General features: G+C 40.7%; 3 protein-coding genes across 3 annotated transcripts; all 3 read right to left on the reverse strand.

Annotated features, from left to right (window-relative positions):
- Positions 1-277: 277 nt before the first annotated feature.
- On the reverse strand, positions 278-6,879 carry fut9a (fucosyltransferase 9a). Its single transcript, XM_029461272.1, has 3 exons — positions 6,441-6,879; positions 4,427-4,674; positions 278-4,107 (listed from the first exon to the last, which is right to left on the reverse strand). The coding sequence occupies exon 3, from the start codon at positions 4,097-4,099 to the stop codon at positions 3,017-3,019; it is 1,083 nt and encodes a 360-aa protein (XP_029317132.1). The 5' UTR covers positions 4,100-4,107; positions 4,427-4,674; positions 6,441-6,879; the 3' UTR covers positions 278-3,016.
- A 790-nt stretch (positions 6,880-7,669) lies between these two features.
- manea (mannosidase, endo-alpha) lies at positions 7,670-11,768 on the reverse strand. Its single transcript, XM_029460044.1, has 5 exons — positions 11,631-11,768; positions 10,194-10,807; positions 9,502-9,611; positions 9,267-9,343; positions 7,670-9,108 (listed from the first exon to the last, which is right to left on the reverse strand). The coding sequence occupies exons 2-5, from the start codon at positions 10,696-10,698 to the stop codon at positions 8,475-8,477; spliced, it is 1,326 nt and encodes a 441-aa protein (XP_029315904.1). The 5' UTR covers positions 10,699-10,807; positions 11,631-11,768; the 3' UTR covers positions 7,670-8,474.
- A 1,274-nt stretch (positions 11,769-13,042) lies between these two features.
- LOC115027034 (serine/threonine-protein phosphatase PP1-beta catalytic subunit-like) lies at positions 13,043-25,191 on the reverse strand. Its single transcript, XM_029460045.1, has 8 exons — positions 25,075-25,191; positions 20,447-20,578; positions 16,040-16,270; positions 15,830-15,934; positions 15,632-15,703; positions 15,293-15,444; positions 14,925-15,059; positions 13,043-14,804 (listed from the first exon to the last, which is right to left on the reverse strand). The coding sequence occupies exons 1-8, from the start codon at positions 25,124-25,126 to the stop codon at positions 14,700-14,702; spliced, it is 984 nt and encodes a 327-aa protein (XP_029315905.1). The 5' UTR covers positions 25,127-25,191; the 3' UTR covers positions 13,043-14,699.
- Positions 25,192-25,983: the final 792 nt, after the last annotated feature.

Consider the following 25,983-nt stretch of genomic DNA (forward strand, 5'->3'; position numbering starts at 1 on the left):
TCAGCCAATCTAACCTGAAGAACTCAAACGTTTACATATAGAGGCCTAACAGTTCATGTAAAATGACGGATGTATTTAAATTGAAAGGAATAGTTTTACATCATTCTTCTCGTCTAGCTGTTGACTAGAAAGCAAAGCTTAATAATAAGTGTATTTCCCAAAATGTCAAACTATTCCTTAAAGGGTAAATAAGTTTTTTGTTGCAAGAAAAATGGTTTGAGTTTAAGATTTCAAACCGTTACCATCAGCTTTACAAAAGAAATGCTTTGTGCTCCACTCATGTTTGCTCATTTGTCCATATCTTTATTTTCTTTGACACTATCAGACATCTACAGTTAAAACACAACATTTGGCAAAATACAATGATTTGGCAAAAAACTTTTACTGATTATCTCAGTGAACGGGCTGAAAATGAACATTTCTGGAGAAATCGCCATGTTCAACCACACACTCATCTCGTATCAGTATACAGTGTTTTTAAGGACTCCGGCAAAATCAGTGCCAGGTCACACAGTATCCAGAGACATCCTGATTCGCTTTCTAATGCTGGGACACGCTCACAGACTCAGACGGGGGACAGAGAAGCCAAAGCTCATCGTGTTTTTTTGTTTTTGTGCAAAAAAGAGAGAAAGGGAGAGAGGATGAAAGAGACAGACAACACGAAGAAAAGAAAAAAAGATCTTTTGTTGCTTAAAGTCACCAACCACATTGGACAAGAAACCTTTGATTTAAAACATGAGGTTGGACTGTACAATATGAAACCATGAATGGCAGTTTCATAGTTAATCTGTGGGACAGCCGAAGTCTACGATGACAGTTTTCTGAACTCACAATAGCTCCATCTAAAGACAGCCACCAGCACAGTGAGTCACACAACTCCACATGAATAAAAGTGCTATATCTGTGCTGCATTTTGGCACGACTTTTCAATTAGGTCATGCCAACAAGATTACGCCTAATAAAACAAAAAGCCTCCTTTGATGCAAATGTCCACCTCACAACCCTAAAACCATTGTCTCCATCGCTGGGTATCCTTTTCAAGTGTCTCTCTCCTTTTCGCCTTCATTCCCGAAGCACCAACATTACCTACAACGGTGCAGCGAAATCACATTCACTGCCTGACACCACTTGCATGTTATAAAGAGATTTGAAACACTAAAAATATAAACAACACATTGTTTAACCATAAACTGAAGCACTGTTGGAGCTCCCTCAGTCTGGTGCACATACAGGAATGATCTGTGTTAGTGGGCTGGTTTGATCCAGATGATGGTTCAGTTCACTACAAGGTTTATTTACAGCTTTCACTATGGCATTTTGAATCATATTCCATAAGAAAAATAATTGAATTCATCCTAAATTACACCAAATGGTCCCTTTTGACAGTGAAGAAATATCAAAATGATAATAACCTGAAACATGTTTGAGTACTTTGACCATGAAGACGCCTGCTCATCTTGCATAAAATCTTGCCTTGGTTTTGCACAGTTCTTCCTGTAAAAACGTAACTATCATGTCAATAGCTGCTGAGTGCTGTTGAGCTGCATTGTTGGGTGGATTAGCTGTTCTGACAACATTGAAAAGTGATGCGATATCTACAGATGGTGATGCTTTTTGTAGTGTGATCTCGAGTGGTGTAGGTTGGCATGGCAAGCCACACAACTGTAAACAGGAGTGTAAACAAAAAGAAATCTAGGAAAATATCTTTCACATGCAACCTGTAACTGCCCACACAACTCTGCGATGTGATGACTCAAAGACAGATATATGGATAAACTTGCAGTAAACTTGAACATTTCACACCTTTCACATTTTTCTTAACCGGTCCCAAGCGAGTGGGCAGATCTCAGCTCCTCTGATTTCATCCTGATTCATACCCACTTCACCCAAATGGTAACATCTGCTTGAAATAGTTGAAAATATCAGTGTAAATATTTGATGTCACATTGGCGGATGATAGTACAGTACACACAGCAAAACATTTTCAGTAATATGTTAATTGTGTGCTCTTTCCCGTCACTGTATTCAGTTCAATATTGAAGACCGCATCAGATTGCAACTTAACCAGGTGCATCGCAGTTTCATAATGCAGTAATGGCTCGGTACTGTACTATCATCAGCGTCCACACAGGATCCAACTGCACTGTGACACATCACATGTGACAATGAACAATTCACAACATGATTAAAATAGCAACCTCCTTCTCACAGAGCAGAGTCTGCTGTCGGAGACTTGCTAGGTAATGATCACCGTATGCTATCTATAACCACATAACACAATGTCCGTCTGTCTCACTGTACATTATGTAAAGATAGGGAACAGTTGTTAGCAGTGCAAACGCAAACTTATAAACAATATGGGGGGACAAAATGACAGCTACATAATTCCAAAAATACACAATATGTACATGACACAATTGAACTACTTTCACGTTTTGAGTTTAGTAAACACTGCATAGGTGAATGTATCACTAGCACAGAGAAGATTGTTTGTTTTTTTTATCATATAATGCCTCACTTGAATAAATATTACATAAATATTTGCACTTTTATGTCAGTCTCCTTCTGCAGTCAACGCTATTCCGATGTCCCCTCATGAAAAGGTGATATTTAAAGAAGAAAACAACAACAACCTTGCATTATGAATGCTATCTGTTACACAGGAACATCCATACAATCGAGCATTTTTACTAATAATAGAGCAAACAATGGTTAAAAAGAAAATAGCAGCAAATGTCGTCATGTTAAGCAAAACATGGGTTGAAATAACATATGTAGTGCATTTGTAATTCATCAAAATAAATACACAAAAGGCAAAGTAAGGCTTAGCAAAATTGGCTTGCAAACAAAAAACAACAACAAGATGGATGTCTCACTGGGCCACTAAACCAATAGAAAAAAATCATTCGGGAGCTCTGGACAGAACAGTAATGAACCTTCATGTTAACCGAAGGACAAAAATCTTAAAGCACTGCCTTTACCATCAAAAACAAGCTCTGCATAGCCCTTCAAAGCACTATTCTCCCCAGTACCACTTGTCAAGGTTATTGAATGCCTTGTACTCCTTGTGCCTACGCAGGTAATCACAAGCCAGGCATGTGTGCTCTGCCCAGAAATAGGCCTTCTTCACTTTAAAGTGTCGCCTCCATTCAAAGTATCTGAGGTACATTTCCTCGTTCTTGTCTAAGAGCAGCAGGTAATCGGCCAGCTCCTTGGGCGAGGTGAAGTCGTCCACGTGGATGAAGGCGTCTCCCTGGATAAAGTTCTCGTAGTTCTGCCTGGGCGGGCCGAGAACCACTGGCACTGACCCCACAGAGAGTGGGTTGTACAGTTTTTCAGTAATGTAGTCCTTGTGGATGGAGTTCTCAAAAGCCAGGTAGAACTTGCAACTGGCGATGGTGGGGAAGTAGTCTTGGTCAGCGATATACTCCCCGAAGGCTTGTCCATACGCGTGAACCTCAATGTGTTTGTACAGCTCATTGTAGTATTTCACGCGTACGTGGTCCTGGTTCCAGTTGCTCACAATCCAGCAGATCAGCTTGTTTTTGCTGGGTGGGACAAAGTCCTCCTCACCCTCCGCTGCTACAATGGACCCATAAGGCACTTCAATGTCAGCATCCTGACGGTAATTTAGAGTCAGATTGAACATGTTCTCGATCCCGGGCAGCTGGGAGGAGTGCGATGGCGACTCCAAGTTCATCCATACCCACTTCTGGAAGGATGGTCGCTGGGTCGGCGGCAGGTTGGACAGGTCAGTGCAGATGTCTCGGTGATGGATGACGACCCCATCCGACTTGTTGTAGAAGTTCCTGTCCGCTGTGATGAAACAACCCTCGATGTTGAAGAGGGAGCTGCACACGCCCAGGTCGTAGGTTTGTCCAAAGGGCCAGAGCCAGATCAACACGGTGGTCACGTTTTTATCGCTCTTGGTGGAGAAGAGGTTCTTGACCCGGTCTGTGGATACCGTTGACTCTACGGGACCTGATAACCAGCTGGTGGATGGTTTAAAATACATCAAAAACAGAGTCACGAAGCATCCCAGTATGAAAGTGCCGAGCAGAAGGGGTCGTAGGATTCTGTGAAAAGGTGCAGATGGCATACTCTGTCCTGTAAAGGGCACACCAAAGAAAAAGAAGCAAGAATAAAGTCATGATCAACGGCATACAACATCCAGACTAATCATCTAATCATGCACAGGTTACATATTACCGTCATGTGTTTATGTCTATTATGCAGGATCATCGACTGAACATCATGTGCGCCTCAATTAAATACAGTTTGCTTGTGAGCATCTGCATGTGAACACAGGGTTCTTATTCTTGCTGTGATCTATGAATATGCACCCTGCCGTGCATAAGGCACCCACTACTTTGGATGACTCATGAAGAAAATTGTATTGCCTTCTTAGACTCATTATAATACAAACCTGGTGGATTTGACTGAATGCTGAAATCCAAGCAAGAGTAGAAGTTGTGGGAATCGGAGAGAGCAGTTCCTACATTGGGTCGACCGTGGGATCAATCTTCTTCGTGATTCAGTAGTCATAGACAAAAAAAAAAAGGTGCAGGTCACAGCTAAGATGCTCCTTTGCTCTTACGCAGATTAACAATGATCCTTAATGATCTAATGAGGTGCGTCTGATCTTGAATGCACAGGTCTTCTTAATGACGCCTCCTTTACGTGAGCAGAGAGAGAAAATCAGAGAGAATCAATTAGGGCTAGAGAGACTGAACATCAGCACAGAAAAAAAACATGCATGTGAGGTTATATATGCATAAGCTAAACAAGATAAGCTTTCATCTCCGCAAACAAATCTTTTAAAATAGCTGGAAAATAAAATGAAAACACTAAAGGTTATTGAAAAATTGCCCGTTAATCATGAATGTTATTTTAAATCTGTTAGTTGATCCAGCTGTTATTAGTTTTTTGGTAGAGTCTATGTATTGTAAGAGAATGCTGCCATCTTAAGGCTGAGGAGAGTAGAAATCCCCCATCCCCCCTACCCCACTCTCCAGCTTTCTGGGACTCAACACACCTGCATGTTGTATGAAGAAGCCATACAAGCAGAAACAGACCTTGAGAGATGACTCTTTATTGTGAAAACAACAAGAGAACCTGCAACACCGATCTTCCTCACATCATCTGTCTAAAAGGACATAATAGGGAATGATTTTGGCCGCATGAACCACAGCCAGATGAGTGCATTGCTTTTAAAAGCTTGCAGTATCAATACATTTTCATGTAGGTGAATCCTCTTACACAGCTGTATCATGTTTTGTGAGAACATCAGTGATAAGAACTTTGCTTTTCACAGGAATGCAGCCCATGCAGACCTTCAGACGCTGTGGTGGTGTCAAATATATTAAAGAGAGCATAGATTCAGAAAGACTCAAGTGCACCGGAGTAGAGATCAAAATCATTAACTATGCAGTGTGTGGTAAAGTTATAGTGTCTCCATGGTGATGGTGCTGAGGTCAGAGTACTTGATATGAGAGGGTAATAGCTCTCACACGGTCGTTATTTTCCTCTTCTTTCCATCTCTGCACCAACAAATGAGACCAGAGTGAGATATGTGAAGCTCAAGCATCTATTTAGATTTTAAATAACATAACTGGGGTTTTGTCAAATGCATTGTGATGTATTTGGGACACGGAAAGAGCACCGCATGGGTGAGTAGTCTGCAGCGAGGCTAAAACACTAGAGAGAGACAGAAAAAAACGCAACCACAGATTTTTGGTAGCGTCAGTCACAGAGATGCATCAAATCCCTGATGTGGTTTCAGTATCAGGTAGGCTAAAGGGCAAAGGGAGAGAGCTCATGTCTTGCAAAATGACGTTTACCCCCCTATTTTCACTTTGATTTATGTGTATTCTCTCAGGAAGGCCACAGCACTGATTTTAAAAGGACAGTCAATCCCAGGTGAGAATTCATTTCCAGCCACCACGTACTGAAGGTCATTTTAAAACGTGAGATGCTATAGTCGAGCCACTCTTTAAAATGGTTGTCTTTAGGCGTGACACTGCATCTATGTTGATGAGAAATTGAGAGATTCACTGGAATATTTCATGTGTTCCCTAACACTGCGCACCAAAAACGCGCAGAATATAAATAATAGCGTGGAGGAGGATGCTGAAAAATGTACAGTAGGCTATGAGCGATGCAAAACACAGCTAAGAGGGGCAATGTAAGATTTAAAAATACAAGTCACAGTCACTGGAAAAAACGCTGTATATGCTTCTAAAGTGTAAACCGTCCGGTGCATTGAAAATGTTAAAAAAAAAAAATGTTATTTCAAAATAAACACCCCAGGAAAGCGCCGGTCAGTGAATTTACACAGAGATCATTTATAATTAGCTGGCGAGGATTTGCAGTGAAAACCAGGTACCGCCGCTCAGTCATGGGATGCAGGGGGGGGGGGGACAGCCATGCATTTCACTCACCATCTCGACAGGCGTGAGTCAAAATAGACCTTTCTTCTCATTTCCTCCAGAGGTCCGTACCCTTTTCAAAGACACCTTGCAACATATGGAAGATGCGGATGCGTTTGGAATAAAAAATCGCGCCCGTCCGCCGTATTTGCAGGAATAGATCCGGATGAGCCCACATCCATCGTCTTGATCCAGAAAACGATACCTACTGTAGCAATGTGCGCCGAATCTTCTCCGTTGCTGCACACCGACGCAAAGAACGATGGCTGCAAAAAAAAAAAAAAAAAAAAAAAAAAAGATTGGCTGCTACCCCGTCAGCCTGCACACTAAATTCATATCTCTGTGTGAGGACGCCATGTATGCTCTGGGATGTGATGCGATGTGGAATAATTCCCTACTGGCTGCCCATGCGCTACCTTGCTCTGTTTACCGTCAATGCAGCTGCAGGCTGTGGCGGAGCTCCAGTGTGTGTGTGCGTGCGCGCGTTTGTGTGTGTGTGTGTGGGATGCTGTGATTCAGCGTTAGTGCACATTACACTTCATCATTAAGGCTCTCCTTTGAATAAGCATGTGATTTGTTGCTGATGGGGATCAAAAGCTTTCCCCTCTCTCTGCCTGTATCGACTCTTTATCCTAACAACAGATATAAAGGGCCTTTTAGTGATGGAAGGGTGAAGGCTGAACTATGACCGCCAGGAAGTCATGATAATGCAGCACAACCACTTACTAAATCAAACATCAGCTAAGTGAGCAATGTATGCCAGTTTGTAACAACATTTTCTTGTAATTAACAGCACTTGCTGATGAGCTAGCCTACATATTGAGGTCTCATCAGCACATTAAGGTGGGTTAATTATTCTACAAATAACAAAGAGGCACTTGAGTTTCCAAATGTGCCCATGAGCACCATTAAACTTTCAACAGCAAAAGGCATGCCCATCAGCTCATTATTAAAAATCCTTTAAAAAGGACATTCTGGCGATTTATTATTGTACTTCCGTAAAGTTGCAGGACTTGTAAGAAACATTAACAGTCAAAATTAAAAAGGAGCAGAGGCCGAGATATTCTCACTTTTCATCCCTTCTGTGGCGTCAAGCTCCAAAAACACTGGCTCCACTTCCCATAATGCAACTCAATGTTTTTTATTAGACATCGAGTTGCCTGGTACATGCCCACGTCTTTACAACTTAAAACATTCAGTACACGACCTACTCAGCAACAAACAGACAGACAGAGACTAGCTGATGAACACAGAGGAGAATTTAGCAGTTTAAGAGTTTCAGATGTTTCACTCAACAGTTGAATGAGCAAAACAAGAAGTGAAAGAGAAACAATACTGGAGTCGCTAGTTGGCCAGAAACACGACTATAGTGAAATGAAAAGTGACAAAAATAAGTTCAAAAATAAAACCAGAGAGGTGTTTAAGTGTCAACCCACACAGACGCCATGAAAACATGTACGACTGTGTCAGACCATTCACAAAAAAGGTTTTCCACAGATTACAAATAATCTTTCATTTTTTTTATTTTCTACAGTTTATCACTCACATCTCAGATTTCAATATACTTCTTTCAAATATAAAGATCTATATAGTGATTTTTTTTTTCTCGTATTGTGTTTTGGGCGGAGTTAGAAGCAGAGTGAGGCGACATCTTTACACCAGCAGACTGCTTTGTTTACTTTCCATGACGCACTTTCTTTTAAATTTGCATTGAGGTTTAATATTAGGCACAGATTACAGGACGGCAAAACATGTCTATGCAGTTGCAGCTGGACATGCTGTTTAAATTATGAATCCTAAAATGTACAAGGCTGTGTAAACACAAGTAATAAGACATCAGTTAAATTAACAATAATTTACCCAAGTGTAAAAGAATCACATACATCACTGCAGCCAAAATTAAGATAATGAAGTTCACTGGCCTGCGACTATGGAAGTCAATTGGCAATTATTAATCATTTGCATTTTGTCGAGCATTCTGCAACTACAACTTAATTTAGTTCATACAACCATGAATAAACATGTACTATGGCTCTTAGTTAGAGGTTAATCCTGCCATTTCCGCCGCTCACCACCAAATATCGCAGCCCATTTGCGAGTTATCTCAAGGTAGATTGCAGGTTTATTGGGCAGGTAGTCAAGATACAAGGTCAGACCCGTTTTGGGAATTGCCATTTCAATCTGAGTCCCCTCGTGCCATTCATTAAAAGATGTTATCGAGATGAAATCAGGCCTGGCTTGTAGTGCGGCACTCAGCGAGGTTTCATAGTATTTGCCGTTGATGCGGTTTCGAGTGTTTTGGAAGTTCCAGGGTCGAACGCTCGTGTCAATGTACCCGGGGCCCACACTTGCAATAAATATCAGGTTGTTGTCTTCACAGAAAGCTTTAATGGAATCCCAGTTCCTCTGAGTGGACCCATAGGAAAACCCATTCGTAGCAAAGTAGGTGTAGACGCCATCAAAACCAGCGGTAACGATATCCCTCTTGTGTTTGTCCTCAACCAGCAGGGCGATGAAGATGGCGTCATACGGGGTATCCCTGATGCTGTTACTTGCAGTGTGTTTTAGCAGTTTTGCCCACTGCTCCGAGTTCATCAGATAGGAGTCATACACGTAGAAGAGTGGAAGAAGCTTGCCAGTGTTTGTCCGATACCTGAAGAAAGCAGGGTGCTCTCCGTATCTGAGAAGAAGAAGGCACAAGATAAACCAGCAAATATATGAAAATGTCAAAGACTGTAAAAAGACTGAAGGAAAACATGATTATTTATGATGGAGAATGATTTCCAGAGGGAGCGTAAGATGCTGACATTTGACGGACAACACTGAAGAACCACTCACTTGTCAATGATGTATTTGACATTAGTGAACATGTTGACTTCATCTCTTTCTTTGTATGGTTCAATGTGAAATGCTACCTGTAAAACACAGAAATGTGATACATTTATCAGATTTTCTCCCCCAAAGAAACGTCAGAATATTAGATGTTTATAAGGGAAATCTGTGAATCAAACATCAGTCTGCTGTTAAATACAAAACAAGCGGTTACTAAACTCACTACGATCTTCATACAGACCTTAACATGGTATTTATGCGCCACTTCCAGCAGCAAAGGCACAAAGTCATCCGTTGGTTCGCCATTATCATCACTTATTTTAGGAGGATACCAGGAAACAGCGACGACACCTGAGAATAAACACAGTTACAGGTTAAACATGAAAGAAAACTCTCCTTATTATAGATATTAAGTCATTCATATCGTGGACATGTACTGCAGTGATATTTCATGTGTCGGAGGAGTAATACAGTTGAGGCAGGAATGAACATGCAGACAATAATTTACCTGATATCAGTTCAAATATGAATTATGCATACATCTAATATATTGTAATACATTTTTATTACTGTGATTTCAATAAGAAATCATCAATCCTACTTTTTTCCTAACAATTTAGATTCTAATACCTCAATCAGGGTATCTGCCAGTACCGAGCGCTGATGCTATACCAGTGCTGCTTCTACGTTAGATAATTTTTATGTAACGCAACAACACGAGGTCAGGGAGTGAAGTGGCACTCGCTGAATGCAACTCAACGCAGAAACACTGAATTTTACAATGAAATTGACGAATAAACTGTATTTAATGTGAATGAATCAGGTCAGATGTGAACCTTATCATAACATCATAACATCAAAGTAATGTTTCATTGGAAAAAGACAAGTGAGAATGTTGAATTATTGTCCAGTTAAGGTTCAATTCTGTCTTACCGATGGCTGCTGTGCGCAGCTGTTGCATATGAGACTCTATAATGGAGGGATCCCTGGAGCTGTAAGCCCCTAAAGAGGGGTAGAAGTTGGACCCGATGTCATCAGGTGGGACGTGTCTCCCTTGTGGATACCCCTGCGCCACCTTCAAGTCCCAATGAGGCAGCTGCGGGTGGTCCCAGTGGACGTATTTGCCATCAAACTTGGGGTTCCCATACCATGCGTAGTAGAAGGCATGGAGATAGTAGTTTGGAGGAGGGAACTTCCTCAGTGTAGCTTCCAGTTTGTCTGACTGAGCAGAGTCATTCATTTTAGTCTGTTCAGGCTTATTGTCGTTTTCTTTCTGAATCTGATTGTCATTCTTTCTCTCCGGGAACAGCTCCATACCAAAAGGGCTGCTGAATGGAGAGTCTTCTGGTGTCAGCGTCTTCAAGACCACTGTTACTATGAGCGCAAACAACACCAAAGCAATTAATGCGATGCAAGTTTTGCGCCTAAACCTTGCCATTTCTCAGTCAGTGCTTGAGGTTTCCCACAGTTCATTGTTGAGACGGCAGAGAGGGATTGTTGTTGCACAGGATCCCATTGAAGCTCAGTCAGTGAAGTAATGTTCAAGCCTGGAGGTCGGAGGAAACAAGGGATATACGTGCATTACAAAAGCAAATTAGGGCTGCAACTAACAAGTAATTTCTTGATTAATAGACTAACAATTTAGTCTCTAAAAAAGGTCCAAACTGAAAGATGTTCATGTTAAGGGTGATACGAACGACTATTTTCTAGATTAATAGTTTTATGTATTAAACCGTATCCATCTCATTTCTAAGAGTCATCAAATGTCTGACTAGGAAGTCAAAACCCCAAATATAAACAAAGGGCAAGGAAAAGCAGCACATTTTTATATTTGACAAGCAATTATGTGTAACTTTTGCATGAAAAATGAGTAAACAATTCATTAATTGTTGCAGCTTTAGCTCAGTTTACTATAATGTAAGGCAAGCAACACTCTCACATTTAACAGGCTGCAACCATCAAAAGTTTATCAGTTTTGTTGGAAAATTATCAATCAAATCAAGTAGCTGAATAATCTCTTTAAAAAAACAGGAATTAAAGAAGCACAGAGAGCTGACGTAGCTACATTGTTTTAAATGCCTGCACACTATGCGGAAGTGCTGTCAGATGTACAGTAACAACTAGTTACAGAAAGATATCTTAACAGTGCTATATCCTAAATAGCTTCTAGCATACAGTTTAGCAATGCATTTAGACACAATTACCAAGCTAACAACGTTAGCTACTTCAACTCTACCAGTATCAATGAACTTTAGACTTGTCAACAGCAGCCAAGAATAACAGGGGTGACACAATACTATTAGCTTTATCCTCCGACAGTCAAACACTTTACTTTTTTCAGTATTAAAACTGGACCCAATGAAATACAACCTTTAGTATTAAACACAAGCAGTCTCCACAGCTCGGATATATTATTTTTGTTGTATGAGATGAGAGAGATGCAGAGGACGGGACACAACCCGCACTTCTGGTTTGGTAGCTTGTCGCAGATCTGTAAATGCTTCAACAGCGCCTGCGCAGTGACTGTGACCCATCCATGTTATATAGGAAGCTGATGTCACGTGCTGCGTCCTGTCAACAACAGTCGAAGGAGCTGAATCTAAGTCATACGCGTCGCCCCCACTCGTTTAGGAAGGTATATTACACACAATAAAGGATATCGGTATTAATTGATGCCATAAAAAAAAAACTAATTTCACATATATGATTATATAATATCATTATGAAACATTCATATTTCGAAAAAAAACATTCCAAGCTTGTTTTGCAGTGGTTGCTAACATCAACTGAAAGAAAACGTGTTTATATCGACCATCAGGCACAATCGGTGTACACGGTAAGGGATGCAATATGCAAAAATATATTAAATTCATATAGATAGATAGCTACAAAATACAAATAGGCTACCACAAACTAAGAAAAAAGAAGATTCTCCTCCTTTGTTCTTCATTGATTTATTATTCTGTGTTAGTTTATGTTTAAAGTTGTCATTATTTTTAAAAATGTTGTAGTCTCAATATGTATTTTAGCTATGGCAATAATGTAGCATCACTATTCATATCAATAAGCTTTTTCATTTGATAGATCATATTTGTTTTCACTTTTCTGTGACAGGCAGACTTACATGCAAATGGAAGAACCACAGTTACGAAAGTCTTCTGGGTGCAGAAAGAAGAAAAGTAAGACTCTCTCCTGTAAGACCCCCTTTCTGAAGTTTGATGACAGCGATGATATGATGTGTGATGCAGTGGACGTACAGGATGTACAGGTGGGCAAGACACATGGGACATTTGTTCACATATGCCTGATGTTAACAGACATCATAACCTGCTTCATTGCACAATTCATAAATACATGTTCAAATCTTTTCCTCAGGCCACACCCGTTGCACAGAACATCATCTACTACACTTTACTCTTTATAAAAGTGGGACTGTGGCTCACGTTTGCTTGGATCTTGTCCCACCTCCACCTGGGCGCTCCATGTTTTCTCCTGCCACTGATCCTCTGGGTGTATTCAGGGCCGATGAGCAGAGCTCTGAAATGGGCTGAGAGGAGCCCAGTTGCAAAAAAAATGGCCAAACTGAGTTGAATGACAAATAAACTGAAAAAAAAGAAAAAGGTTCCTCTGGTTTTAATAATGTTCTACCAGTAAGACACCCGAGTTTAAAGTATCAGTTGTATGTTGAGATAAAGAAGTGTAGAGAATAGCTTTCAAATGTCTTGACAGTACAGAGACATGCATTCATGCAAACACTTGAGTAAAAGGAGAGGGGACAACAATTTTGGTTTCCATTCATTTTATTGAATTTATAGACTTTCAAACAAACTTGTACAAATTGCAAAACAGCTTTTGGTAACACTTCATTGATTTTTTTATTATCATTGTTAGGAAATAAATTAAAAAATAAACAATGTGAATAGAGAACAGACAAATACAACAGAAACAATATTACCACAAAGAGCAAAACAAACAGAAAAAAGAATGAAAAGGAGGCAACGCTTTGCCATAAAAAGGGTCGACTGCGTCTTATTTGCAGTCGACTAAAGTTAACTGCCAGTACCTCCTCGTGGTGACAACATGTTGTACTGGACATGTAATGAAAAGCCCATCCTGAGCAGTGTAGTTTGAAATGATTTGTATTGTACTACTGTATGTAGCCAGCAGGTGGCATCACGGTCACATAGTATAACGGCCTGGTCCTGCCACTGACTCCACTTTTCTGCACCAGAACAGAATGGGTGATGCGACAGGAGGACAGCTGGCATTTTACTTTAAAGCTTTTAATAACAAACTTTGTTGTTGTTGTTGTGTTGCTCTATGAAAACAGCACTTAACAATTCATGTTGTGAAGTTTGCTTTCTATTTATTAGTTCTTATTAACATTGTACAGCTGACTATGATACACTATGCAATATTCCAACCAGTACTGTTAGATTTGTTTCCATCCCTAACTGCTTCTTTATACAAAGACTAGGAACGGACACGTTTAGAAGCACTTTTAGTACAGTCCAGTATGTTGACAGGTAAAATACTGACTTTATGCGACTCATATTGTTAGTGATATGCCTGGGTATGGACATGAAAAAAATCTCTCAGCATCTTTCACTACAAATCAAGAGGATTATATGGGGGAAGTTATCTTAGTGAGAAAAATAATAATAAATATACTCAGGAAAATGTCAATAGCAGCCCTGCGTGAGGAGCGGCATGTTTTGCGTGGGTGTGGAGTCGAGGCACAGGGAGGCATAACAGAGCGGAGGAATTGGTGCCCAGAGGGCGTTGTGTTCGGGGAGAGCGGGTCCACTGCCAGCAGCATCCGATGTACCCTCTATATTTCATTCAAGCCGGTCTCTTCACATTCCTTGCTACTCATGGGGAGGTGCACTTTTTCAATGGTTAATTATATAAAATGTTCGCCTGCACAACAACCGCAAGTTCACCGTGTCCGCTTGTAATGTGTTTAAACAGTTAAACCGCAATATAAGAAATTTAGCACGGAAAGCTCCGTCTCATTGAAACACACTGGAAGGATTCTTTCTGCTTTTTGAGGGGCAAAAAAAAAAAAAAAAGAATTCCTCTAACTCGGTCATTTTGCCCCTCGACACAAAAGACGACACGTAAACCTCAGATAACCTCAAATGGCATTGGAAGTAAAACCACAAAAAAAAATCTGTTAATAATATCAAAAATACCAACAAACAGGCAAAAAACGAAATAAAAATAAACAATATTGGTCACAGCAGATTTATGTACACATACACATTAAGAAAAGAGCTGTCAGTGGAGTTGGAGAGGGGGTGGGTGAGTGGGGGAGAAAGATTTGGGCAGTTAGATAAGCCCTGTATCTTCGCTATACAGGGGAGTTACAGGGGTTGCCGTGATGGCAGACCAGGGACGGACAGGGTGAGAAGGAGGAGGAGAGCCGAGGCTGTACGTTCACCTCTTCTTGGGGGCTTGGGCGGTGCGGGGTGGGGTGACGGGCCGACCAGAATTTACACCACCATACTGATACTTGGCCTTCTTCTCTGAGGGCTTTAGGATCTTTAAATGATGACACACAAACACAAGAGACACAGAGAGAGAGAAGATGCATGTGTGAGTGTATCGGAGATGACGGTAAGTCAAACATCAAAAAGGTGTCGCTTTGGGTTTTTTTTATACCTGGAAGGAGCACATGAGGGATTCATCAACACTCATCATGCCGCCTGCATTGTCAAACTCCCCGCAGTAGTTTGGAGCAGAGAAAAGTGTGACCAGTTGGCGTTTGGCAAAGAACTCATATCCATCCTCCACAACCTGTTAGAAGACACGTGATTTTATTCCACCGCCTACAGCGATCAATACCAAGACACAGATCTTCAGCTCATTTCAGAATCCTACTTTGCTGTCATGGTTATTTGTCCATAACCACCTACATCTGAATCAATATGAAACGCCCAACGCAGAGCCGGAATAGCTAATGTACACATTCCACTTTTGATAATCAATTGCTATTAGTCATTTAGTGACGCTATAGGTACGTCAACTACCTGGTGGGCTCTGCAGATGAGGTCCAGGTCGTGGCGGTTTAGGAACTTGCTGACCACATCTGCTCCGAAGGTGAAGGAGACCCCGCGGTCGTTCTCTCCCCAGCCTTGTACATCCTTATCTGGGTCCGACCACAAGAGGTCACAGAGCAGGCCTGAGACACACATGGAGAGGAGAGATGGAGACTTTGCTGATGAAACACACAAGATATACTGATGTAATAGTTCATTCATTCGGGGAGAAATTCAAAAGGAAGCGAACATTTTCAGTTCCAAGTACGTGTATGCACTTAAGTCTAAATCACACTCACACTCACACCACACACACACACACACACACACCTGTATCAGGCACGTCTGTTGGCCTCATGATCCTGCGAATCTGCTCCATTGACTGCAAATCAGGCGATAGACCTAAAGCAGGAAATAAAGATTTTGCTTTTGTTTGGAGTTCGTTTATATTTCCAACGAGGCCAAACAAAAAAAGACAAGGTCCAGTTTATATTTGGGGGAGAAAATACATGCCAACAGTTGTCTTACCTCCATGGCAGCAGAAGATCTTCTCATCAATGATAGCAGCAATGGGGAGGCAGTTAAAGCAGTCAGTGAAAGTCTTCCACAACTTAATGTTGAACCTGCGCTTGCCTGGTGGAACACATAAAAATTCATTATTAAAACCAAAACTATATACGAGCTTCAGGGCTGTTTGTGTGTGTATAAATGCGCAGGGGTGCCTTTATTTCAACTCACACTCATCGTAGAAGCCGTAGATGCGGTTGATGGATGCACACTCATGGTTGCCCCTGAGCAGGAAAAAGTTCTCTGGGTATTTGATCTTGTAGGCCAACAGAAGGCAGATAGTTTCCAGGGACTGTTTCCCTCTGTCCACGTAGTCACCCAGGAAAAGGTAGTTTGCCTCTGGAGGGAAACCACCATACTCAAACAGCCTCAGTAGGTCTGTGTATTGCCCATGAATATCACCTAAAAAAAGGGGTGAGACGCAAAAGGGGGGAGACAAGGTGTTAGTTTGACTATTTTCTGTAAGTGCAGTCACAAGGACAGGCTGCTTAACATACATTAAATACAGAAAGAAGGAGCTACTTACAGAAGAAAACCTTGAGAAGAATTAAAGATAGTGGAGCGAAAGGGAGGAGATTATTAAAAACCGTGGTGACGCAGTTTGTGGATGAAAAGGATAAGACGTAGAAATCATCAAAACGCACCTCAGCTGGATCCTACGGGAAACACTAACGTTTAATTCGGACAACTCTCCGAGGATTCAGGGTCAACCTCGTTTCTTTTTTGACATCAGTCAGGCAGCGATGTGCCGGAGCAGCTCTTACCAAAAGCACAGAAATGCATGGGAGCCTCGCTTCATTACCTAGCCAAGACCTGTTTCCTTTAATATCCTCTCGCACCAATTTAAGAGCTGCTCTAATTTGGGCTCCAGACACAGATGACTGCAGTGATCATCACCAGAAAAACAGGCTTTATTGTGACCAAAAAGGAAAGCAAATGCATGTGCCACACTCTTTTTACGGCACTGCATCATTACAAGATGGCATCAAATACATATTAAAATGTTAAGCTGTGCAGCTGTCTGGCACGGAGATTAAAAAAATTACGACTTTATATCACGAGAGTGGCTGGCGTGGTGTTTCTCCTACTTCATGGTACCCGTCAGTGATCTAGACACCCAAACCCTAACCACCACTGGCATCTAACCTATACGGCAAAAGGCCGATTCTTATTTCTGCCCGTGTCTTAGGATGGCATGCAAAAACAATTTCCGTGCAAATGAATGATTTAAAAAGGAACCGTTCTCAGTGTTTGAAGTCTAAGTCTGTCTTCTGCTCAAGTGCTGCTGTTGTGCTTCGCAAGTTGGTTTGTGTTTCACCATCAATCATTTCCTTTGCTGTGGACACGCAGCCCCAGTTTGCCATCTAGAGTTTTTCCTGGTAATGTTAACTAAATTCACAATCCTTCACATTAATAATACAATATCACGACTTCATTGAAATAAGTCTTTAAGTATTAAAGCGGTGCTCAGGCAACATAGTCCAGGTAACAATCTGTCAGTATGAAAACAGGAAAGCTTTTAAAAAAAGGTCTTACCAACTACTTTAGTTACTGCTTTCAAACCCTATGTTGAGTTGAACATTCTTATGGGACAGTTTAAGGTGATGGTAGGTGGAAAGTAGAGATCTATGTATCAATATTTCAGTTTTATAGCTTTCGGGTGTTTCCGCTTCTTTTTGTGTTCCAATTCAATACAAGTCATATCTTTATTTATTTTGCTATTGGCATGCAAAGCAGTGGAAGTCTGCAATCTGGGAACATCTGAAGAATTCTAAAGGCTACAAATAAGACATGAAAACATGAACGTGATGATTTTGACAAACAGGTTTGTTTTTTAGTCTTTGCAGGCTACAAAGCAACACTTACTGGACAACAGAGTAAATGCAGAGGGAAACAATAATTCTTGCTGGTGTCTGCACCAAAAACAGAAACGTGCAAGGAGGCATAAACAATTAGCTTTGCTCACAAAGCCGCATTTGGATAAAATGGTAAAACACAGACTGATGGCAACGTAGACCAATGTCTGCAGATGACGGTCGGGGGTGAGTGAACTTTGTGAGAGCCGGGCTGACTTCAGCTGAGCCGGTGCTCTGTAGTAAAAACCTGGACAAACTAACATTTCATTTGCGGTCTGTTTGAAAATATCTGCCTCTAGAAAAGCCACCTCAGGTTAGTTTTACCATCCTAACTATCCTCAACTCCACTTTAAAAGTTGCTGCATGACTGAATATGAATTTGTGAGCTTCACCAAGACTGGCTCTAGTTGCCATGGGGCAGGCAGACTTCCTCCTCCCCCCTCCCTCCTCCCCCCTCCCGCTGCTGCCTGCCCTCTCAAAAGGAATTGTAGGATGACAGTAGTGCAGTGGCCTCTGCAGTTTCACAACAGTCCGAGTCTAGCAGCACAGAGATTTAGGGTGTAAAAGGCTGAAAGATGAACCTCAGCTCGGTGTTATAAAGAAGCACGATTTCTCTCAGAAGACAACAGAATATAAAAGCAATGCTGATAATACATCTCTACTAAGATAAAAAACATTATAGGCAGCGCATCTTAGCAAATGTTATGCGTCCCGCTGACATGCTCCTGTGTGCTGAATGATCCGACCAATACACAAATCAGATCATGATTTAAAAAACGATGTAATGGCCATTACATTAGCAGCCCAGCATCAGGACACTGGTACTTAAATAACAAAGCTGTAATCACGTGTGTCGTTGTATGACCTCGTGTAGCGAGATAATTTAACAGGTTCAAAGCACCCACATAAAAGCACAGCCCTGGTGTGAGGAACACACTGAGTAATACTGAGTAATACCGCTCAGAGCACATTTAACGATGAAAACAAACACAAAAACACTCAGCGAGCAGGCGACAGCACAGAACTGTAATAATCTGTCTTTGGTGTTCTAGCTGGCATGACTTGGACACATTTTCAAATCATAAAAAGGATCCACTTTACACATAAAAGAATACGTTATTTGAACATTTTAAAAGATCATAATGTATAGCAAGGTGTGAGAATATCACCGTATGAATACATAATACAAAACAATAAATGTGCACTAATACAGAGGCCCGGTTAATCAAGGTGGAACGTAAACCACAGATCACGGTCAGAAATGAATACAGGCCGCCAACGACATTCTGCTAAAATATACATATTTAATATTTATGTATTTATTATATCATCAACTTTAAAATAAGAGACTTCTGAAAATGCTGTAGTGCATACTCAAATGTTTTCCTCTCATTCCCTTCAGTCTGTGGGAACTGTTTGTTCCACTTTTCAGTCGGTGATTGTGGTCAGAAAACAATTAAAGGCACTCTCTTCCACTCAGACCCGACACTGTGCCCGGAGCTTGAACATGCATGATAAGTGCTCCCGCAGAATGCTAATTTACACATGAACAAAACACAGCGTGCATGCTTGTGGTCTTTCTCCAGAACTCATCCTCACAATGAGGGTTTGATTATTGTCACTCGTGTCACTGCACAAGGAGCACTATTGTCAACAACATTGAAGGAGAAGAAGAAATCTTATTTTAGATTATTCAGTTTAAAAAGAGGCCAAACGGAGTCAAAGGCTAGGAGCAAAAGTATGGCAGTGGCGCCAAAGTTAAGTTGAGGGAGAGAGTAAGTGCAGAACCTGATCCATGTGGCCTTAGTAAATTATTTAAGGCATTCACTGTTTGGTCTTTATATTCAGTGCTGGTGCTCTGAAAGTTGGCCCTGGCAGCCGAGGGTTAAAGGCAAGTAATCAGTCTGGGGCCACGGGTTTAGCTCAAAACAAAGAAAGTAAAGGAGAGACACAGAAACCCCACACAGTGACAAATAACACCACCTCCATCTCATGCATATTTTAGAGTAATGTGCCAGGGTTAAATCTACATGCACTAGGCCTTCAAATAGTCAGTTATTCTGATTCAGACAAGTGGCTAACATCTTTAATATATACATCAATTCCTGCTTCCCGTTATCACGTTTATTAGTTGAAATACAAATGCTGCCATTGGAGGTTGACACAGTATTAGGCCTACATAACAATGATCTCAAAGTGCATCTGTCTGGGAGGAAACTGGTATGAGGACAGCCACAAATGAACTGTGTGTAGGCCTGAGCGTATATGCGTATATGTATATATATGTGTATATATATGAGCTTGTGTACTGTATTTTCAAGACTGGCACATGTATATTAGACAGAGCTGTTTGCATTTGAAGCGCTACACTGGAGGAAAGAGATAGCGCACGTGGGAGTGTGCAGAGATGTGCAGGAGCCAGATAGAGATAGAGATAGTGATAGCGTTTCAACACTTGCGAACGTGCGCTGCTTTACTGCACTTTGGTCTGTCCACATTATGTGTGTAAGAAAGTGATACACAACCTGTGTATATGTGTGCAAATCCCCTATATGTGTCCTTCTATAACAAACACAGGGTGGCCAAGTCGAGAGAGAAACAGTGACTTAATATACGACCCAGTACAGAGAGGGTGTATGAGGGAGGGAAAGCTAAAAAAAAATAAACATGGAGGATGTGAGAAAATGAAGCTAAAACAGGGCCAGAATTGTACAACACTGACCACAGATCTTCAGGGGAGCCTCGAGCTCCAGCAGGATTGGCTGGCTGAGGAAGATCTCCCTGGATTTGATGCAGAGGCCGCGCACCTCTGACTCGCTCATCTGGACTATCTTTCCTGGGCGACATCCTCGAACTGGAGAGGAGAGAAGAGACACTGTCAGTACATCAACAACTGTCAACATCATTGCGTTAACACAGTCGCACCGGCGACCCCCAAAACACCACAGACTTCATCAGAATGAGGTCATGATACAATAAAGGTTTTACCTAAGGGAGGGGGGGGGGAACACTTACAGGAGAATCACAAGGAAATCTTAGAATCTGATGAGCTGTGGACGTAAATGGTTCTGTAGCTTATAGCTGCGAAGTTTCAGCCACACTTTAGAAACCCACTGCTTATACTATGAGAGCAGCTTGCATCTTCAGCACTGGTGTGGGTTTATTGGCTGTGTAGTTGCACTGTTAACTTAAGCCTACTTCCTGGCGTTCTGCCACAGCTCTGGGAACAGATTTATCCTACAACGATGAAAAGAGGAGTGAGGATTGCAAACGTTGCCTACAGTCAGCAGTAGAAATAATAAGAGATATAAAAAGTGAGATTATGCATTAAAAAGAAAAACCTGCTTCCTTGCTATGGTACGTTGTGGCGTGTAAGTTAAGTTCCATCTAGTTTTAAAAAGTCTGCATTTTATGTATTTAATATCTGCCTGGTTAGTGTAATGTTTCTGAAAGATGACGTCCGAAATCCAAATCATTTAATACATGTTAGGCTGAAGAACGGCGTTATAGTCAACCCTGGAAAGCACTACTGCAGTTTTCTAAATCCTTCACCTTCCCTTCTTCAGACTGCTTTTCCACTTGTTAGCAGTATAATTAACTGTTCTGTCTACAGGCATTTTACCCTCTAATTTTAAACATACCACTGTTTACTATCTTTTAAAGAAGACTTCTCTGGAGCCCTCTGTTTTAACAACTTCTGACCTATCGCTAAGCTGCCATTTTTCTCCAAGATTTAATAAACAACCAAAAGTATTGCAACAAACTTTGTTCTGGTATCTGGTTTTTAACACGTTCTAAGAAAAGAGACCACATCAAACCAGTCCCTGCTGCCCTGCACTGGTTACCTGTAGGTGTTCCAATTGCCTTTAAGATTTTACTGCTCGTTTTTAAAGCATTAAATGATCAGGCTCCTGCTTATATCTGTGATCCGCTAACTCCCTATAAGCCTGATCACAGAGGATATCAGGCAGGCAAACTCAATATCCTCTTTTAAATCTCACTTTTATCTCATGGCTTTTCCTTTACACGTGGTATTTCTTTCAATTATTTAATATCTCATTGTAACTTTGTTACAAAATGTGCTTTTTTGTGTGTGCAAAAGTGCATAATTACAGTGGTATAACAGCGACTACTTGTGCTTTGACACTTTATTAAATTATACACGTAGCCTATTGTAATTGTGTAATTGAATGGCGCCTGAATAACTATTTATTTAAGTCTCAGTTTGACGACGGAAACTAAAGTGATGAACAGATCCATGAATTATGTAATAACTAATTATTTTGGTATTGCCTTAAAGCTAGACGCTCACTAACGTTTTTAATAAAGGATAGCTGAGCACAGAGAATCACAATAGATTAACTGATGTAATGGTGAGCCATTCCTGAAGCCTAGTGCATGCATTTTTGTGCATACATAAATGCAGAAGTGTGCATACACGTGCTGCTTACATACCGTACTCACGCTCTCACTATCACCGTCTCATTAGTCATGTAATCCAACTAAATGTGAGAGAAGTGAGTGAACTAGAGGAATATGGATCCTCACAGATGGTCAATCTGAGTGTCAAAACTATTCTAGGGCTCCACCAACCTTAACCAAGTGTTGCTTTACACCATCAATTTTCTTTATCATCCATCTACTATGGTACATACTCATGTGACACATGGGGTTAAGCATGAAATTGCAGAAGTAGGGCTCTTCACTCAGCAGCCAGGCCTCATCAGATCTGAGCGAGTTAAGCTCGGATGCTTAGCCCGCCCGGCTTTAACACTGAACCTTTCACTGTTCGCAATTCTGCAGCCTGGCACTTTTAAAAGAGATTAGTTCTTAAGAACATTGAAGGGCAAAAGCTAAAATGAAGCAATGACAAGGATTTGCAACCATCACAAACCAAATCACTGTTTGTGTGCACGATTGTATGACTGCACACGAGTCTGGAGAAAGTGGCAGTGTTTGGCAAGTTTTATTTCCAATGAGTAAGCACTCTCGCTGACACTTGGCTTTTCCTTAAGACTGAATTTTCTCAGACAGCAAAACATACAATAAGCTATTATGTGTTGTTGGGATGCAAAAAGAAAAGAGCTTTTTTAATTATCTGCTTTAAAGACTAAGCACCGGGGAAGTTTGACTCCATTGTTAAGGTTAGTCTGTGCTGAATATCAAAAAATACAAGACCACAATTGGTTTTGTTACATCTACAACTATTAGGCTTTAACCATTAAAAAAAAAAACCCAGAGCGGATCTTGGAGTAAATCATGTACAGCTAATAGAAAACTGCCTTTATCAAAACAGACACACGAAACCTAGAGCTGCATACTGGGAAAATGAAAACCCGGATTAATGAACGGTACAAAACCAATTTGAAAACCTGGCTTTGGTTTCTGCTGACTTGGGGGGTGAATTTGCTTGGCTAGTACCACTAAACCCTTTAGCAAAGCTTCTTTTTCTTTAGTCACAAGACCTGGACTGATCCAGACTGATTTACTAAACAAACCTGTCAGAGTCACCGAGAAGCAAAAAGAGTTCCACGGAGGCTTTTCAGTAGAAATGTATTTCCTAGAAACAATCAAAAAAATATGCCAATTCATAATGGACTTTTCTCACAATCCTAAAGTAGTTGCTTCTGTGCTTGATTCTAACTCTCCAACTACGAAGCTGAAGCCTGTGAAACGAGAACATCCAATCAATTAGTCATCATTGTTTTTGAGAGCATTAAAATAGGGAATAAAAGACATAATCACCATCTAGCACTAACAAGATCACAGCAAAACTGACAACTTATGACAGATGCCATGTCCAACTTGTGTTCAAAATATGAGCAACACAATCAACAAGTCACTGTAGTTCACGCTGAGAAACAAGGAGCATGCAGTGTGAAGGGATCAACAAGCTTTTCAGCTGGGGAAAATGTTGTTTCACGATTGGAAGTAGAACAAAATTGATTACAGGCTTTGAAGCAATGGTATAATTTACGTTTAATGCATTTCACCAATTGGTAGCAATGTAACTGCACGAAACATAAGGCAGCTGCAGTGTGACGGCATTTTCCAGCAGTTACTATAAATAATCAATCTTAGCATTTCAGTGCTGGCATGCTGGCGTCTCATCCCTCCAACAAAGTCACGGATACTGGTGGAAAGTATGCCAAGGACAGCTGAATTTGCCTTAGTGGTCTGGTCTGACTCAAATGATATATCACAGGGGAACAGAAAAACTCCCTGCCTTCTTTTGAGCAGGCCAACAAAAAAAGATTTTTGTACATCACTCTCCCAGCCAAAACCTGGTCCTCACACTCCAAACAACATTCCCTTTAGACTTTGTGATCAAGTACCAAAGCAATTATGATATTGTGAACACAGCTACACAATATAGATATACTTTAAACTGTAGATAAGAAACAAAATGTGTGGACAGGTCAGGGAAACGCACAGTGTTTCTTCAGTGTAATTTTTTAATGTCTACAGATTGGGTGTTGTTATTCACCTGCACCAATATTAACAAAAAAAGGTATTTATGAATATGTGTGCATCAATACACTGAATCACAGCAATCTGTCCACTAAAACACAGCTACACACCCTGAGACACAAAAGTTAAAGTTACAAAAAGCAAACGTTACAACTCAAATGAGTCTATGGTCTAGTGATAAGGGCATCCAATAGCAGATATGCAAGTGTTTACACGTTTAATGTAGGTCTATTTTTTTTATAGCTTTGACCAATATACCATAAGACTTGTACCAAGAGAGATTTTCCTTATTGTAACGACAGTCGAAATTTAACAGTATATCATAACGGCATCTTACAGAAGTGCGGATATTGAGCAATTTGGGGACAGTATTAACAAATAATAACTTTCTTAATATTTACCGTACGTAACCGTTAGAACCGTTAGAGTCAAGACAAATGATTCAGAGGTTGTATTTTAATGCTATAGCTCACAGGACAAACGTCCCAGCCCTTTACCAGCCGTTCATCATTTTGGAAAATATATAAGCCAGAACCCAGCAACAAAAAAAAAAATGAAAAGTTTAATTACATGCTTAAGTAGGGACCACGACACATACACTAAATTACTTGCTACGAGTAACGTAACTATTACTGCGAAAACTGAGAAATGTAGGCGTTCACCGCTGACAGTGTTTATAAACACGGCCAGCTAACAGTTAGCCAGAGCTAGCCGGGGATACAAACGTTACAATTGGCTGGCGTTAGCCCCACAAGCTAACACATTTCCTGCCTTTTGTGAGGCAACTGCGGTAGTTACAGAATACAAAGCAGACCGGACTTAATGAACATGAACAGCTAACTCTGTGTAACATTATAGACTGTATTGAATATTGTTCACCTTCCAGGAGCCGAGAGATGAGGCTGTCCACGTTCAATTCACCCTCCGCCATCTTCAAACTGATGTGGTAGTGTCGGCCGGTTCGATCCCGCCTTCAGGCAGCAGGAGGCGCTGTTGTTAAGGAAACAGTAACCGTGGGTGATACTGAGGGAAGTAGTGAAGAGTGACCACACTTTCGTTTACTTAAAACACCTTCATATTATTTTAAATGAGTTTATTTGGGACTTTAGGCTGACACATATGCGGTATATCATATACTAAATAGCTACCATGCACCTTATTATTATTTTTTTTTTAAACTTATCTAAAAGAAAATGTGTATGTTTGCAGTGTATTCAGTATTCAGATCCTAGATACTAGCCATACAACTAATTAACAAGTTAAAGTTAATGAATTTGAAATATTACTCAAGTGTAAGTGTTATCAGCAAAATTTAATTGAAGTATGAAAAGTAAAAGCAGCATAATCCTGCCTGTAAGAGTTGTAAATTATGAGATTTCAATTATTATTACTGATGTAAAAACATGTAAAGAAGCATTTTAATGTTGTAGCCAATTCAGGTGGAGCTAATATCAACTGTTTTATATATTATTGGATAGTTTAATGCAGGGGTGTCAAACTCATTTTAGTTCAGGGGCCACATACAGCAAAATGTGATCTCAAGTGGGCCGGACCAGTAAAATCAGAGCATAATAACCTATAAATAACGACAACTCCAAATGTTTCCCTTCGTTTTAGTGCAAGAAAGTACAAGTACATTCTGAAAATGTTCAAATTTAATGAACTATCTTTTTTACTAAACATTATGAACAGCCTGAAATTTCTTAAGAAAAGGAGGTACAATTTCAACAATATTATGCCTCAGTTTATCATTTACACACACGTACAGATCACATTGTATCTACAAAG

This window comes from Cottoperca gobio, chromosome 22 (assembly GCF_900634415.1).
Source record: "Cottoperca gobio chromosome 22, fCotGob3.1, whole genome shotgun sequence".
Taxonomy (NCBI): Eukaryota; Metazoa; Chordata; class Actinopteri; order Perciformes; family Bovichtidae; genus Cottoperca; species Cottoperca gobio.

What these genes read in the sequence shown, in the direction of transcription:
- fut9a (XM_029461272.1), bottom strand. Translation starts at nt 4,099, where the DNA reads ATGCCATCTGCACCTTTTCACAGAATCCTACGACCCCTTCTGCTCGGC.
- manea (XM_029460044.1), bottom strand. Translation starts at nt 10,698, where the DNA reads ATGGCAAGGTTTAGGCGCAAAACTTGCATCGCATTAATTGCTTTGGTG. An exon ending in GCTGCGCACAGCAGCCATCG is followed by an intron (nt 9,612 to 10,193) that starts GTAAGACAGAAT and finishes GTTTATTCTCAG; the next exon opens with GTGTCGTCGCTGTTTCCTGG. An exon ending in GTCAAATACATCATTGACAA is followed by an intron (nt 9,109 to 9,266) that starts GTGAGTGGTTCT and finishes TCTTCTTCTCAG; the next exon opens with ATACGGAGAGCACCCTGCTT.
- LOC115027034 (XM_029460045.1), bottom strand. Translation starts at nt 25,126, where the DNA reads ATGGCGGAGGGTGAATTGAACGTGGACAGCCTCATCTCTCGGCTCCTG. An exon ending in GATCTTCTGCTGCCATGGAG is followed by an intron (nt 15,704 to 15,829) that starts GTAAGACAACTG and finishes TTCCTGCTTTAG; the next exon opens with GTCTATCGCCTGATTTGCAG. An exon ending in AACAGACGTGCCTGATACAG is followed by an intron (nt 15,445 to 15,631) that starts GTGTGTGTGTGT and finishes TGTGTGTCTCAG; the next exon opens with GCCTGCTCTGTGACCTCTTG.